This window comes from Fusarium graminearum, chromosome 3 (assembly GCF_000240135.3).
Source record: "Fusarium graminearum PH-1 chromosome 3, whole genome shotgun sequence".
Classification (NCBI taxonomy): domain Eukaryota; kingdom Fungi; phylum Ascomycota; class Sordariomycetes; order Hypocreales; family Nectriaceae; genus Fusarium; species Fusarium graminearum.
Genome location: NC_026476.1, coordinates 550843 through 564326, shown reverse-complemented (window position 1 = coordinate 564326; position 13484 = coordinate 550843). Strand labels below are relative to the sequence as shown.

Sequence of the window (13484 nt, the reverse complement as noted above, 5' to 3'; positions counted from 1 at the left end):
TGGGCGGTAAGGAGCATTTGGACCATGGCAGCTTCACCGGCCTTGTCCTGCTCAAGTACCTCCCTGTACGCCTCACGATTAAAGTTGGCCTTGAGCAGCTCGCCCTCGCGAGTCAACTGGTCGGTCTCTCCAGTATCGGCGCCGTCGGCCACATGCAGTTGCTGGAGGGCGTGTGATAGGGCGGTGTCGATAGCTCGCTCCCAATCAGACTTTTCCACTTCTGGTGGATATGGTGTCGGCTATTCTCCAGCTCGACAAGGATACCCTGAGCCGTCTTTCGAATGGCGACTAGGTTCTGGGGCATCGAGTCTTCATCACCTCGCTGGTCGCAAACAGTGTCGAATGCGGCGATCCATCCTGACAACATACCGATCCGTCGCTCGAAGCCCTTGAGTCGTTTCATGTTGTTGATGCGCTCCTGACGCTCAGTAGCAGAGTGCTCATAGGCTGTTCGAAGTCGTTGAACTCCCTCTCGCGCAAGGGCATCCCGCTTCTCGCCTTGCTTTCGGAACTTGGCAAAGAACATGCCCTCGGCGTTCTTTTGCTGCGCCTTGAGCTCGTTGATCAAGGCCATCTGCTCGTCAATCTTGACCAAAAAGTCCTTGACGTGGCGGTTGACGTTAAAGACGTTGCGCGTCACCTTGGTCTGGATATTCTTGGCCCGGTTTGCGTATCGAAGGGTGTTTTGCGTCTCATCGAAATGCGCGCTCGATGGCGAGACACAGACAATCATGACGGTCTTGCAGTTGCCGCCAAGAGAGAATTTTAAAAGTCGAGTAAGTTTGCTGTTTCGGTAGGGAACGTGCTGCTTCTGTCGACGGTCGCAAAGTGCGTTGATACAGCTTCCAAGGGCGAGAAGGGACTTGTTGATGTTGGCTCCCTCTACAAGGCGCTCGCCGCGGTTCTTTGTGACAGACGCTCGTTCGGAGCCAGCAAGATCGATGATGCTGAGGGTGGCCATGGTGTGAGGCTCATTGGTACCGGCTGAACGGTCCTTCTGGGCAACGTTGATCTGGAGAACGGCGTGAGATCGGGATGAAGTGGCGTTGGCCTCGGTAGGCGACACTGTGCGATATTCGTTTCCTTGGACAATCATATCCATGACTTCTTGGACATCTTTGGGGTGGTGACTCGTCAATCCCGACACTGAAACAGCTGCGTTGCTGTCCTCTCTGAGTGTCAAGCCAGCCTTGCCTCCACCACCAGGAACCAATAAATCACGAATGGTCTCGTTATAAATTTCGAGGTAGCTGAGACTCAATTCTGTGACCTTGTCTTGACTGCGCTCGTCGATCTTTTCGAATAGCTCCTGCATCGTCATAAAGATGATACCAGGGTGTTGTGCAGTGCCGGTAATGGTATGCGTCTTTCCACAGCCCGTGGCGCCGTAGGCGAAAACCGTCGCATTGTAACCGTCCAGTACACTATCGAGGAGAGTTCGGGTAGTGCCTTCGTAGACTTCGGATTGGGTGGTGTTGTCGTCAAACACACGGTCAAAGGCGAAAACTTGGTCCTTGACTTTCTTCGATGAGGGGACAACTGAGCGACCAAATTTCTGAACGGGGTTATCCTCGGGAGGATCAAAGACTCTGCATATTGTTAGCCTCTGCCATGGCTGTGATAGGAATAAACGCACAAACAACGGTCGTCGACAACTTTGATCACGTTTCGAATACCACGTTGGTGTAGCTTTGGTGTAGGCGCAGCAGCCAAAGAGCCGTCGCCGAGAAAGATGGTACCGTCATTGTTCTTTTGTCTGCGTTATAGTTAGCGACAAGGTTCGCTGTATCGAATTGGCGACTGACAATTGCGAAGCTTCTCGGATTGTGAATGGACGAACTCGAACTGAAGACAGTTAGCGACTGGAGTGTTTCATCTTGAAGGTGTATCCTACCAGCAACAGTAATAGAAGACTGCCCTGAAGCGCCTGGAGCGGCTGTAATAGCCATAATATCGGTGTTTACTCGTTATGCGGTGTTGTTGCAATCGGAAACTTTAGATCACCACCTCGAGCTCTCTTGTGGCGTGCAGCAGTATCGGTGAGGAAGGCGTTACAAAGTAAACAAAAGCGGGACAGTACTAAAATGAGAGGCGCGCTCTTGGGAATGAGCTAATGGATCATAGAAACAAATGTTGAGGGTTACTCGAACAAGAAGAAAAACGAAATAAAAAAGAGTCTAGACAAGACAAAGATGTTGGCACCTGCTGTTTGGTTTGGTATGTTAGTATAATTGGCGGTTTGTTGAAAAGAGTGAGTATAGTTTAAGCTGCCGAAGCGAGGCATGGTTGCGGGTGACGTCTGGTTTGTTTTCTCTTTCTCTACATTAGTGGAGGTTTCAGTTTATGGGGGGTAATGTTGCTGTAGAAACGCGCTGGGGCCACTGCTCTAGGGGGACCCTGTTAGTCTGTGAGTGCTTCAATGCATGTGCTTGACCCCTTACAAAGACGGACAGGTCAATTAAACGTATGGGTCTCGAGTCAAGCGATGGGACCCAAGGTGTGTGAGCTATTTGTTTTTGACGTTGCTTTTGAGGCTGGTGATGTTTTGATTCAGGGCTGGTTTGCGACAGCACCAAGAACAGCGATCATCCAGATATCCATCGGACAATAAACAATGTACCAATGACCCACGCTATGATGAAAATCTAAACAAACAGAATAAGAAAAGATAAACATTGAGTTATTTTAGTAGCAATTGCCTGATAATACTGTCAAACAACAAGTTGAAGCTCAGGATAGAGCACTATTGAGAATGTGTTCCAGGGCTGCAGGGTAACTTTGACGAATGCGGCTTGAGACTAATACTCCCCAAGATCGCTCCCCAAGATCGCTTCACTATTCTGACATGTCGTTTCGTGACAATGCCACGTCTTTGACTAGAATGACTAGTAACAAGGTGTTTTTATTTTATTTTTATTGTTTATTTGCTAGGGTAATCTGATATGATCGGTCGAGTTTGTGTTGACAATTGACCACAAGTCATGAGCAATGAACCCGAGTCTGTTAAGCTGATGAAGTACTTGCTCCTAGTATCACTTGTTCTGAGCTGGTAGCAAGTCCCTGGTAAAGGAAATGCATACTTCAATCTGGACTTCTCTACGATGGGTTCCTATCACAGCATCTGTTTAACAAAGACTCCGTCCGGCGAACAGCACAATCACACCAACAGCCTGTCTTGCAGCCATCTCGTCTGCATCAAACATCAAATTAACCATTTAGTTTACAACCAAACGCCAACCATGCAAGCAATCCCTCTCAATAAAAACTCTACGCCCCAACTTCAGGCACAAACGCATACCTCGGCAGCGCCGCCATTCTCTCCTCGGGACTAACCTCCGCATCGTCGTAAAACATCCTCACCTTCTTCTCCTTCTTCTTCTTTTCACCCTCCTCCTCCGCTGGCGCTGCTGGCTTGATGCCCGCCTCCGCCATGCGGATCAGGTTATCGATGTCGTCGCCTGCTGCTGGTGCGCCGTTCCATGCGCCGCCTTGTGTGGGACGTTGAGGAAGACCTGTCGCAGTGGGAAGCGCGGCGCCGGATGATGGACGTGCGGGGAGGTTGTTGGCTGCAAAGGTGTAAGGTGGTACGGCGGCGGGAGCTTGGGGAAAGGGTGGTTGTTCGTAGGGGTTTTGTGAAGCATACGTAGGAGGAGCGTTCTACAAACATTAGCAAAGCCATCATCACAAGACCAGAAATACTCACGAAAGCAGCTTGAGGCTCTACAGCCTCAGGAGCAGCATCAGGATCCACGCCTCCATTGGCAGCAATCTCCTTCTTCTTCTGCCTAAACTCTGCCAACCTCTTCTTTAAATCATCCGGCGTCTCTGTCTTGATCTTCTTCTGCTGGTGGCCCTGACCAGGCAGGGGGTTTCCGGTCGCGATCTGTCGGTCCTTCTGCGCCTGCTGGAAGTTCTGGAGGATGCGGTTGCGGTGCTGGTCGAGCATTTCCTGGGGGATACCCTCCATGCCAAAAATCTCCACCTCGAGACCTTGTCTGTTGGGAAGCGCGTTTTCGACCTGCGTGAGGTTTTCCTTGTGGACCTGGTTCATGTGCACGGAGAGACCTGTAATCGTTAGTTTGTGTACAAGATTTAGGAATAGGTAACCAACCTCCTGCGGTGTTGAGACGACGACCACAGCGGTCGCATTTAAAGTGCTTAGCCTTTTGATGAGAGATGAGAAGTTTCAAATCCTCAAAATCACGCTCGCCTGATGATAAATGTTAGCGATCAAGATACAAGAGTGCACGGCGCAAGATTTCGTACAGTAGTAGCACCAAGGACGGTGCAGGACCTCCTCGATGTCGGGGTGACCGCGCCGCTTCTTTCCCATCTTGTCGGCGATGTTAGAGATGATGATAGAGATGTCAAGAGCCGCGCACGATGTAATTCGGCTGCGCAAAGAGTTCCTGATAGAGGTCGATTCGCAATATCTTGGACGTGGAGCTTGGAATTGAACGCGACAAGAAAAGAGTGGGTAGCTTGGTTCGGAAAAGATTCGGGTAAATGGTTGAGTAACAATCCTTCAACACCAAGCACTGACATGTATGAAAGGCAATATTGTCTTTAAAGTTCAATGAATGTACAATCTTGTAGCGAGAAATCACAAGTTTAGAGTTTGGGAGACATTTTGTAAAACAATGTGCACTTTTGCATCCATAATGTACAGTCTATAAGGTAGCTATATACTAAAAACGTTGATCCAAAGCTGATCACACATTCAAAACACTCCAACCATGCAAAGCGTCCATATCTTCCAATCGTTAGACATCGTACAATACAACCGTCCCAAGTACCCTTTTTGTTGAACCGTGGCGATTCTCCCCGGAAACGCCACCAAGAACGCCCCAATAAATGCTCACAAGGGGACAACTGGTCCCTATTCACATCATAATCAAGATCCGTTTGGCGCCATTTGGTCAAATATTATCAGGGGCCACTGGCCTCCGTTCTGTATATTGTTGATGTCGTTTGCTGATGGGCTGGCTGTGACGCCCGGGACGCCTGCGCCGGTGGAGGAATCTCGTGTACTGCCTCCGAGCGTCAAAAGAGTGGATGCACTGAACCGATCCTGGGTGTCAGAGATGGCCGAAGTCCAGTCGTGCCAAGTGTTGCCGCGACCCTGCCAGAGCATGTCAGGCTGGGGTACCTGGGCTGGTTGAGAAAATGCGAGCATTGGGTTCACCTGCGCCACGGACGACGAAAGGGCCGATGATGTGACTGCGGCTTGCGCAGGCGTGTTGTAGAACATGGCGCCAGTGTCGTAAGCAGGTGCCAAGCCGTTTTGTGTGGGCTCGTTGTAGGCAAGTGTGGGATAAGGAGCCTGTCCATTCATTTCAGGCTCTGGGAAGTAACTCTTTGCAGATGAGACTTCGCCTTGAGTGCCTCCACTGGACACTGTAGATGGGATCTGGGGGGTCGGGTAAGCAGAAGATTGAGCAGTCCGCTCTTGCTTGATCTCCGGTGTGATGGAGGGCTGGGTGCTCTTGGGTTCCTTGCTGCGCATGTCATGATCGATCCACGCAATTGTACGATCAATGATGGTTCCAATTTCGGCACCAATACTGGTTCCCGATCCTGTGACATTGTTAGCTCTGACATTTTCGTATACGATTTGCTGGAACTTACCGAGCAGTGAGCCGGCTTCCTCTAGAATGCCGACCCAGCCGTTCATCTCCTCGCGCAAGGCAGCAATGGCCTCTGGCGTCGTCTCAAATCGCCTCTCCCACATGGCAGCCAGCATGGTGAAAACACCAGCAGTGTACATTGAAGTCTGATACCACGTAGTATCGAGACACTTGCACTTTTGGATCTCAAGCTGGCATTGAAGCATCTTCCGCGAGGCTTCCTCGCAGATTGACATGTTCTCTGCCATTTTCGTCTTGTCGCTTGTCATGGCCACTGAAGGATGTCGCAGACAGAGTCGAAACTCGAGTGCCCAGGTTTTGGCGTAGACAGCTGCCATGCGTGTCTGCTCTGTTTGCTCGGCGTGATCCATCTTCAAAAAGCCAGGAAGCTCATCTTCCCAGTTCTTGATCTTGGCTTCGAGCGCGTTGACAATGCTGACATAATTGCGCGCATCTCGTCGCACACTGTAAATGTTGGAGTACATCTCCAAGTAGATGGGAATAATCTTGAAACTGGCAATGCCCGGCCAGTAAGGGCAGGGAATGTTGCGGGATGTGTCAACGCCCTCATCCGAGAGGAGCTCGTCTGCGATAGGCTCGGGAAAGCCGACGTCAAATTCCTCAATAGTGATTGGCATGGGCCTGCCACGACGACCATTGACAGCAATGTAAACAGTCATAATGACCCAGAATGTTCTCTTTCGGAGTTCATGCTGAAGATTGGTGCTTTCACCTGGTTTTCTCGACTCTCGGTGCAAGTCAAGCTCGAGCGCACGCTGCAGCGCAAGATTGGCAATGATTGAGACACAGCCAGACTTGGGAAAAGCTCTGGTATGTTTGACGATCATGGCCATCGCCTGAACCGAAGCTAGATCCTGCGTGCATGTCAACTCAAAGAACTTGCTCAAAGCAAAATGGTAATGCTTATTGGACAGGTCGTTCATTTGAGTGCGCTGATCGACCTGCTGCCAATTTCGAGTACCATACTGGTAGCAAATGATGGCGAAAAGCATATGCACGGTAACGAGCTCCGCCACTGAAGGCTCAAAATTAGGTTCGTCGTACATGCGTGTCAACTGTCACGCGATTAGTATTTGTATACTGAAAGTTTGAGTTCAACTTACTAGACGCATGAATGAAGGTTTGTGGAGGAGTGGGAGAAAGGCGGAGAATGTCATAAAGTACCACTCGGCGTAGGTGAATGCATCTTCACGAGAGGGCATGTCGACGTGCATGGGAGGGTTGATGCGCATAGCGGATTGGAGGAAGGATTGCGACGACTTGTTGTACAATGGCGCCGAGGGCTTTGCATCGATTGGTGGCTCGTCGGCTTCGAACTTTGCGAGGTCGACTGTCATGCCGAGAATTGACAGTTTGGTCCCTCCAATTGAGCTCAAAGGAGAGCTGTCGAAACCAACACCAAGGTGATTGTCGTGGGGTCGAGATTCCAAAGTGCGAGGAAAGGTTGGACTTGATCCAGCGTTGGAGCCAGAGGAAGAATTCTTAACCCATGCGCTGCCAACCTGGGACCATGTTTCGCCAGTACTTGGATCAGGAATTGGATTGCCCATGTCGTCAAAGTTTACGCCCGAAGGGTACTGCGCGTAGGGCGACCACTCCCAGGGCTTGACCTCAACGCCCTTGTTGTCGAGTAGCTTCTCGAGATCGCGGATGTGGGAAAGCATGTCGCTCTTTTCTCTTTCCAATTCCTGCATATATCCTCGTCGCTCTGTGCGACCTGTCACGCGATCTGTGACATAGCATTCGAGGTTCTGGTTGGTGCAGTGGGAACATCCTTCGGGGAGGGCATCGCATCGAATCTTGCGCACCTATAGATTGCGCGTTAGCTGTGTTATCATGAGTGTGGTCTGAGGTTCATGACGTACCTTGCACCTGTCGCAAGCCTGACCAGTGCGTGTATAAGACTGCAATCGATTCTTGACAACGCTGGAAAAATCATCGGGTCCTCGTTCTAATCGGGGCTGCTTTTTTCCTGGCGCTTGAATGTGGTCGTCTTCACCACTGCTGGCAGCCCGCTTCAGAGGTCGACCAGGCATCTTGGACTTGGGGCGTGGAGAAAAGGTCCTCGTGCAAGCAGGTGAGGATCTTGCAGAGGATGGTGCTGAAGAGGGAGCGCTCCTGTAGCCGGCACTCGCAGGAGACGCGGTTCTGGCCTTTGTCCTGGCCGTGCAACGAGATATCGCGGCAGGCTGGCGCGGGCGCCGCCCAGTGGGTTTAGTCAAAGTCGCAGCAGAAGGCTTGACAGCGGCGAGAGAAGGGTTGCAGTTGTAAGCGAAGGTATCGGGCGCCCATGCGAGGGCGGAGTATGATCGCGCGTCGAATGGCCAGTATAAACTACCTGGCTGCGACGTCAACGACTGCGACGTTGGGGTGGAAAGGTTGGCGATGGAGGAGGAATTGAAGTTGCGCTGGGATATGGCCTCCATCATATTGGCTCTTCTACGAGTCACTAGCCGTGGCTGCGCCTGCAACTGCAGTTGGTGGACTTGGATAGCTGTCGCTGCCGACGCTGGCACTGTACAGGGGATGGGTTTGGCGGGGAATGCGCTGTGCATTAGCGGCCTAAAGGCTGCGAAGGGTTGTGTGGAGGCCTGGGGACGGCTCGACAACCCGGTACAGGGTGGTAAATTGAGCCTAGAGAAGGGAAGACGGGATGGACAGGGAGGATGAGACTGGAATGGTCTAGATTTGGTCTTTGTGGCTGTCTAATATATGATGAAATATGATGTGTTGCAGACAGAATCAATGAGACAACTGACACTGAAAATGAATGGATAGATTCGATTGACAATAGAAACAGGGGTTATAAGGCTGCTATGTCTTGGTCTTATAAGTCAAAGGTCAAGATGATGGTATCTGGTTATCGTCTACATGCCAAGTTGTAACGATCCATCCATCATCCCACTAGAGATTTAGCTTCATGAGTTAAAATAGATACACCTACCTCTACAGTACGCAACTGCCTGGGGCTGACGTGCAGTAGAGCATGTCAATCGTGAGTCCTGGTTCCCCGGAAAGACCGTATTCTGTTCTGCAAAGCACAGATCAAATAGAGTCGTGAAATAAACCATATCTTGATCGATCGAGATTACTGTTTGAGACTCAACGGAGATGCCTTCTAGAAAGAATAACGGTGGTTAGAGAAACGCCAGCCAGCCCAGCACTGTCGATTCAGCCAGGATGTGTGAGATTGAAGAATTCTCCGTAGACGGGCATCAAAGTTTACTTGGAGATTTGCAGGGCCCTGGACTGGACTGGGCTGCGCGGCACAGCACAACGCAAGGGGGATCGCCTTACCAAGGACTGGTGATGATGGTCTAGACCTTGGTCCATTTCTGGGCAAGACAAAGCCAAGCCACGAGGTGAATGTGCCGTACGAAGCGTCATGATGCTGTGGCTGGAGTAGACACATCGGAGGTCCCGTCACACAACGATGACGATTCGTTACACGCATGCGCAGCTGGATAGCGGAGTCAAAGAATGAATACCAAGAAATCCAATTACCAGAGAGGAAGCTCTTTAGGTGGCATCGTATGATTTGCATGTAACCTGAGATGATGCAACCCTACTTAGTTGGTCTCACTATACCTAAACAAACATGAAGCTATTCGTGTTGTCACTGTTTCTATTAATTCTGTAAAACTATTTCCTGTCCTGCACAAGTCTGCCAAGCAGACGCAAGTCGACAACCAACCATTCGCATTGCTCCTATTCTCACCACGGCACTCGATGACTGTGGCGCGGCCTAGCATCGGCGGTATTTCAACAAAGAACACATTGTCAACGGGTAGATCTTTTGATCCTCCATTGGTATGGCTTTCATTGGTATCGAGAGCGATGCACGCGTGTGTAACAGTAACGGACGGGCGAGGCGATCAAAGATGGCTTCAATGCATGCATCACCCCGGAAATGAAGAATTACATTTAATTTCTGACGTATTTATCTGTCACACGGCTTGCCCTTACTAAGGTGACGTGTTATAACCTTTAATTTTGAGTGCAGAAGACATCTGTGAGTCTTACAGATCAGATACAGTATAAACACAGTAAAACGACATGTGATGAATGAGGGGAACTTTACTACTCCCGAAAAATATTACCCCTCCACACTAAACCACACTTGTCAAAGAATCAGAACTAGAGACAAGAAACTCTCAACTCAGAAGATCATCTCAACCGTCGCGCTACGACAAGGTTACGAAAAATCAGCAGACTTCCAAAGCGAGCAAGCAAACGAACTTTTGTCTCTGTCTCCTGCCAAGTAGCATCATCACGCATTTGCCAAGTCTGAGTCTAACGGCTCTCTCGGCTTTAGTCCCATCATGGCTCTCGAAACAGTGACTCTCGAACATCTGCCTGCCTCGCACAAGGTCTACGTCGCCCTGTTCCGTGGTGTCAAGAATGCGGCCTTTTTGCATCAGCAGCTCCTCGCCCGGAACCCCGAGTTTGAGTACGCCTTTATTGATGCCTCAGTGGTGAGTTCCGTCGGGCCACCCGATTTAGATCTAGGGCATTTCTGATGACTGGGGTTTGTCTATTGAGCAGGTTGTTTCGAGACTTCAGTTGTTGTCTGCCGTATTCAAGGCTACGTCGACGGCTGTGAATGGCGCTCTCAGGACGCCAAACGTTCACTCCGAGATCGTGTGCACAATGAGCTCCTCTAATAACGTAATATGACCCTTGCTCTTCACGGTACTTTAACAGGGACTGACTGATCGTCCAGATTGCTGATGCCTACCGTCGCTATGGTATCTCTCCATCAACCCAGGACCTCGTCGTTGTCAAGGTCACGTTTCCCGGAGAGGACGGTGCTGAGCCCTTGACCCAAGACCAAATCTGGGAACATCTCAAGACTAATGTCGAGGGAGAGGCTGTGTCCATCACTGATGAGCAAATATCCATCGCTACTGACGTACCCAAAGTACGCAAGTACTACAAGTTGAATGGACTCAAGTGGCTAGACGATATCCAGGATGAAAAGGTCAAACAGAAGGAGATGGAGTCGCTTGTCATAGGCGCCATGGCTCTACGGGGTGTTTGAGTCACGAAAGGACGAATCTAAAAGCTTCATCACAAAAAGACATCACTTGTCAAATCAGAATAATTGTAAGACTAAAACGTAAGTCATTTCTTCATCTATGCTTGATCTATCTCTGGTATAGAGATGCTGGACGCCCCGGACTCCTGATCGCTACCCATGATGCAAAACAAAAGAAATCCCAAAAGACAATGATATAAAGCTCTTTTCTCTTTCCCATTCCCGATTTTTCTTTATTTTTATTTTTTTTGTTCATTTAAGCAAGGCCAACAACGCTCTTGCATCGTCGGACAAGCTCATGCCAAAGAGCATCTCGGCTGCCCTTGGTGCGCTGCACGGCATCCTTGTTCTCGTGCGCGCGGCGGAGGAGGTACTTCATGCACTCGCCGGTGGTACCCCAGACGAGGTACTTGTAGGCGGGCAGGTTCATGGTCTTGTCCTGCTGGTTGGCCTCGACGAGCTCGCAACTAACTTCGTCGGCCATGCCCTGGAGCTGGGCAAAAGCAATGTCAGACTTGGCACGGCCGGCCTCCATAATGGCACGGCTAAGACGGACAGACTCGGCGTTGTGAGAGGCGACGACGAGACTGGCAGCGGGGTAAGGACCGGAACCCTTGACGTCGGCGTTCCACTCGCGGGTGAGGACACTGGCGGAGAGGGAGTCGAAGCAGGCGTCGGTGTCCTCCTTGGTGTCGTGGAAGAGCTCACGGGGGTCGGAGTTGAGGTAAGCACCACGGACAAGCTTGACACCGAGAGCGAAGCCCTCCTCCTTGGCGAGCTTGAGGTGGGCAGAGAGAACCTCGGGGCACTTCTTCTTGTAGGCTTGGTAAGTGCCAAAGATGACAGCCTCACCAAGACCCTTGTTGTACTTGCGGATGAACTCGAGAGTCCAGTCATCGATACCGTCCTGGAGCATGTCCTGCTCGGCATCAAAGAGAAGACGGACACCTCGCTCGTGGGCAAGCTGGCAGATGGAGTCGATGGCCTTGTACATGGCGGGACTGGGAGGCATACGCTCTTTGAGCTGGTGGAGGGCGATGCTACCGGCACCAGTAAACTTGAGAGCGACAAAGTCACCAGGCTCGGCGAGTCGGACAGTCTCAAGGGTGCCTCGGGCCCAGGGGAGGATCTCGTTCTGGATGGCTGATTCGGTCTCGACAGCAGCGTTCTTGAGATCGGCGCCCTCGTCCTTAGTGAGGACAACCTCCTTGGCGTAGTTGAGAATGACACCGTTGAAGCCAATGTTCTTGAGTCCGTCGATAGTCTTTTTAATCTCGGGTGACTTTTCGCCAGCGCAGAATTGAGCGTAAAAGGTCTTTTTGAGGAAGAATCGCAGAAGGGGGTTCTTGTCGGGGTTGAGGATAGGGTTGGAGGTGTTGGCCAGGATTCCCATAACGTGCAGAGAAGGAGGTAGGAGGAGAGGCGAGGAAGAAACAGTCATGGTGGCCAGGGATCGCAGGATCATGATCAGAGGCAGTACGGAGAGGGGCGCCTTGCTGGGGACGGAAGGGAGAGGGTCGCGGATCTGGCGCTGCTCGACGATGGTGTTGGTTCGTCGGTCAGAAGAGTGGATGTGACGGCGGGCAGCCAGGCATGGTCGGAGAGTGTTGATGGTGATGGCGCTGGAGGATGCTGTCGCCCAGCGAAGGGGCTGGGCAGTCCCTCGCCGAAGGGCCGAGCTCATTATATGAGATTGAGATGTAGTTGGAAAGAGGTCCTAGGTGTTGATGGAAAGGCTGGATCAGTATGGATCCAAGCAAGTGTGTTGAGCAAGTGTGTGGGTGTTGTATTGTTGTTGTTGTTGTTGTTTTACGTGCAAGAGATAAGGGTGGTCGGTGCGATGATGCAAGATAAGTTAATTCTATATTGTTGAGATTGGGTAAAGAGCAACGGGTGGCAGAGAGCTTAATATATCTGTATCTGGTGGTCTAGCACTGACACTAGATTGTCGGTTGACTGCGGTGCCTGGATCTGTCTAGCACCGCAACTCCAGGGGCGTGTGATGGAGGTGGCGCTATCGTGAGCCTATCCTCCCGTTCCCCGTTCCCCATTCCAAACTTTTTTTTTTCTCGCCATTGATATTCCCAGCTGCTAGTCATGATTGTAGGCTACGCATTAAACGAACCCCCTTGTTTTTGTTCTCTCCGTAATGGCCGAGCGAAGTGCGGACCCGTGATATCAAGGACCAACAGCTGCCAGGTCAGTAAAGGCAGGGCGAAAGGAGATACACAGTAGACAGGCCCCAGATTACCGGGACCTTTCTCCAAGATCCTTGAACGATGGCGACCTAGACGGAGCTTATCAGCCGTCACGTGGCTGTTAAAAAAGTGAAGCTAGTCTTGCATCATTCTAAAAAAGAGAACCGAATGTAGCCGTTGAGGGGCGTGGGGGAGTGGCAGAGTTGGCGATCGACACGGTGATTGGTTAGAGGCGACTCGAGGCAGAGATTAGGAAGCTGGGGAAGAAAAGGACGCTGAATGTTTCTTTGGATGCCGCAACAGGCCGCGATCCCAGCAGATTACGTGTTATGTAATTGGGTAAAGAACAGCACAGGGCATTGTGGGGAAACCTTGGAGATGCATCACAAGCATTCTCTTAACTCTTTGGGGACTGGAACATTTGACAGGCATTTGGATGGTTTGTGCTTTGAGATGAGACAATGAAAAGGGTCTTGTGACTTGGTTCTGATGACGATTGGGTCTGGGGTTGGTCAATTAGGTCTCTATTACGCAAGGATAGAAGGGGTGCGGAATACGGATCTCTGTACTCTGTAGTAAAGACGTTGCTGCTGCCAACTG

The 13484-nt window shown here is 50.9% G+C and overlaps 5 protein-coding genes across 5 annotated transcripts in view; 1 reads left to right on the top strand and 4 right to left on the bottom strand.

Moving 5' to 3' along the window:
- FGSG_04890 (uncharacterized protein) overlaps positions 1 to 1745 on the bottom strand; it is a gene marked incomplete at both ends in the record, with an annotated part of 3394 nt that extends 1649 nt beyond the window's left edge. The window contains 3 exons of the mRNA XM_011325055.1: positions 24 to 220; positions 370 to 1589; positions 1666 to 1745. Of these exons, the coding sequence (XP_011323357.1) occupies positions 24 to 220; positions 370 to 1589; positions 1666 to 1745 (1497 nt within the window). The remainder of the gene's footprint in view (positions 1 to 23; positions 221 to 369; positions 1590 to 1665) is intronic.
- Positions 1746 to 3188: 1443 nt separating this feature from the next.
- FGSG_04889 (uncharacterized protein) lies at positions 3189 to 4422 on the bottom strand. Its single transcript, XM_011325054.1, has 4 exons — positions 4267 to 4422; positions 4112 to 4210; positions 3704 to 4065; positions 3189 to 3657 (listed from the first exon to the last, which is right to left on the bottom strand). Exons 1-4 carry the CDS (start codon positions 4331 to 4333, stop codon positions 3268 to 3270), a joined length of 918 nt encoding a protein of 305 aa, XP_011323356.1. The 5' UTR covers positions 4334 to 4422; the 3' UTR covers positions 3189 to 3267.
- A 472-nt stretch (positions 4423 to 4894) lies between these two features.
- On the bottom strand, positions 4895 to 7684 carry FGSG_04888 (uncharacterized protein; the record flags this gene model as incomplete). The annotated part of the gene is made up of 4 exons (XM_011325053.1): positions 4895 to 5577; positions 5629 to 6703; positions 6752 to 7456; positions 7514 to 7684. 4 exons carry the CDS (start codon positions 7682 to 7684, stop codon positions 4895 to 4897), a joined length of 2634 nt encoding a protein of 877 aa, XP_011323355.1.
- Positions 7685 to 9795: 2111 nt separating this feature from the next.
- FGSG_04887 (uncharacterized protein) lies at positions 9796 to 10727 on the top strand. The gene is made up of 3 exons (XM_011325052.1): positions 9796 to 10123; positions 10194 to 10316; positions 10372 to 10727. The coding sequence occupies exons 1-3, from the start codon at positions 9971 to 9973 to the stop codon at positions 10687 to 10689; spliced, it is 594 nt and encodes a 197-aa protein (XP_011323354.1). The 5' UTR covers positions 9796 to 9970; the 3' UTR covers positions 10690 to 10727.
- A 195-nt stretch (positions 10728 to 10922) lies between these two features.
- On the bottom strand, positions 10923 to 12493 carry FGSG_04886 (uncharacterized protein). The gene has a single exon (XM_011325051.1). The coding sequence runs from the start codon at positions 12368 to 12370 to the stop codon at positions 10943 to 10945; it is 1428 nt and encodes a 475-aa protein (XP_011323353.1). The 5' UTR covers positions 12371 to 12493; the 3' UTR covers positions 10923 to 10942.
- Positions 12494 to 13484: the final 991 nt, after the last annotated feature.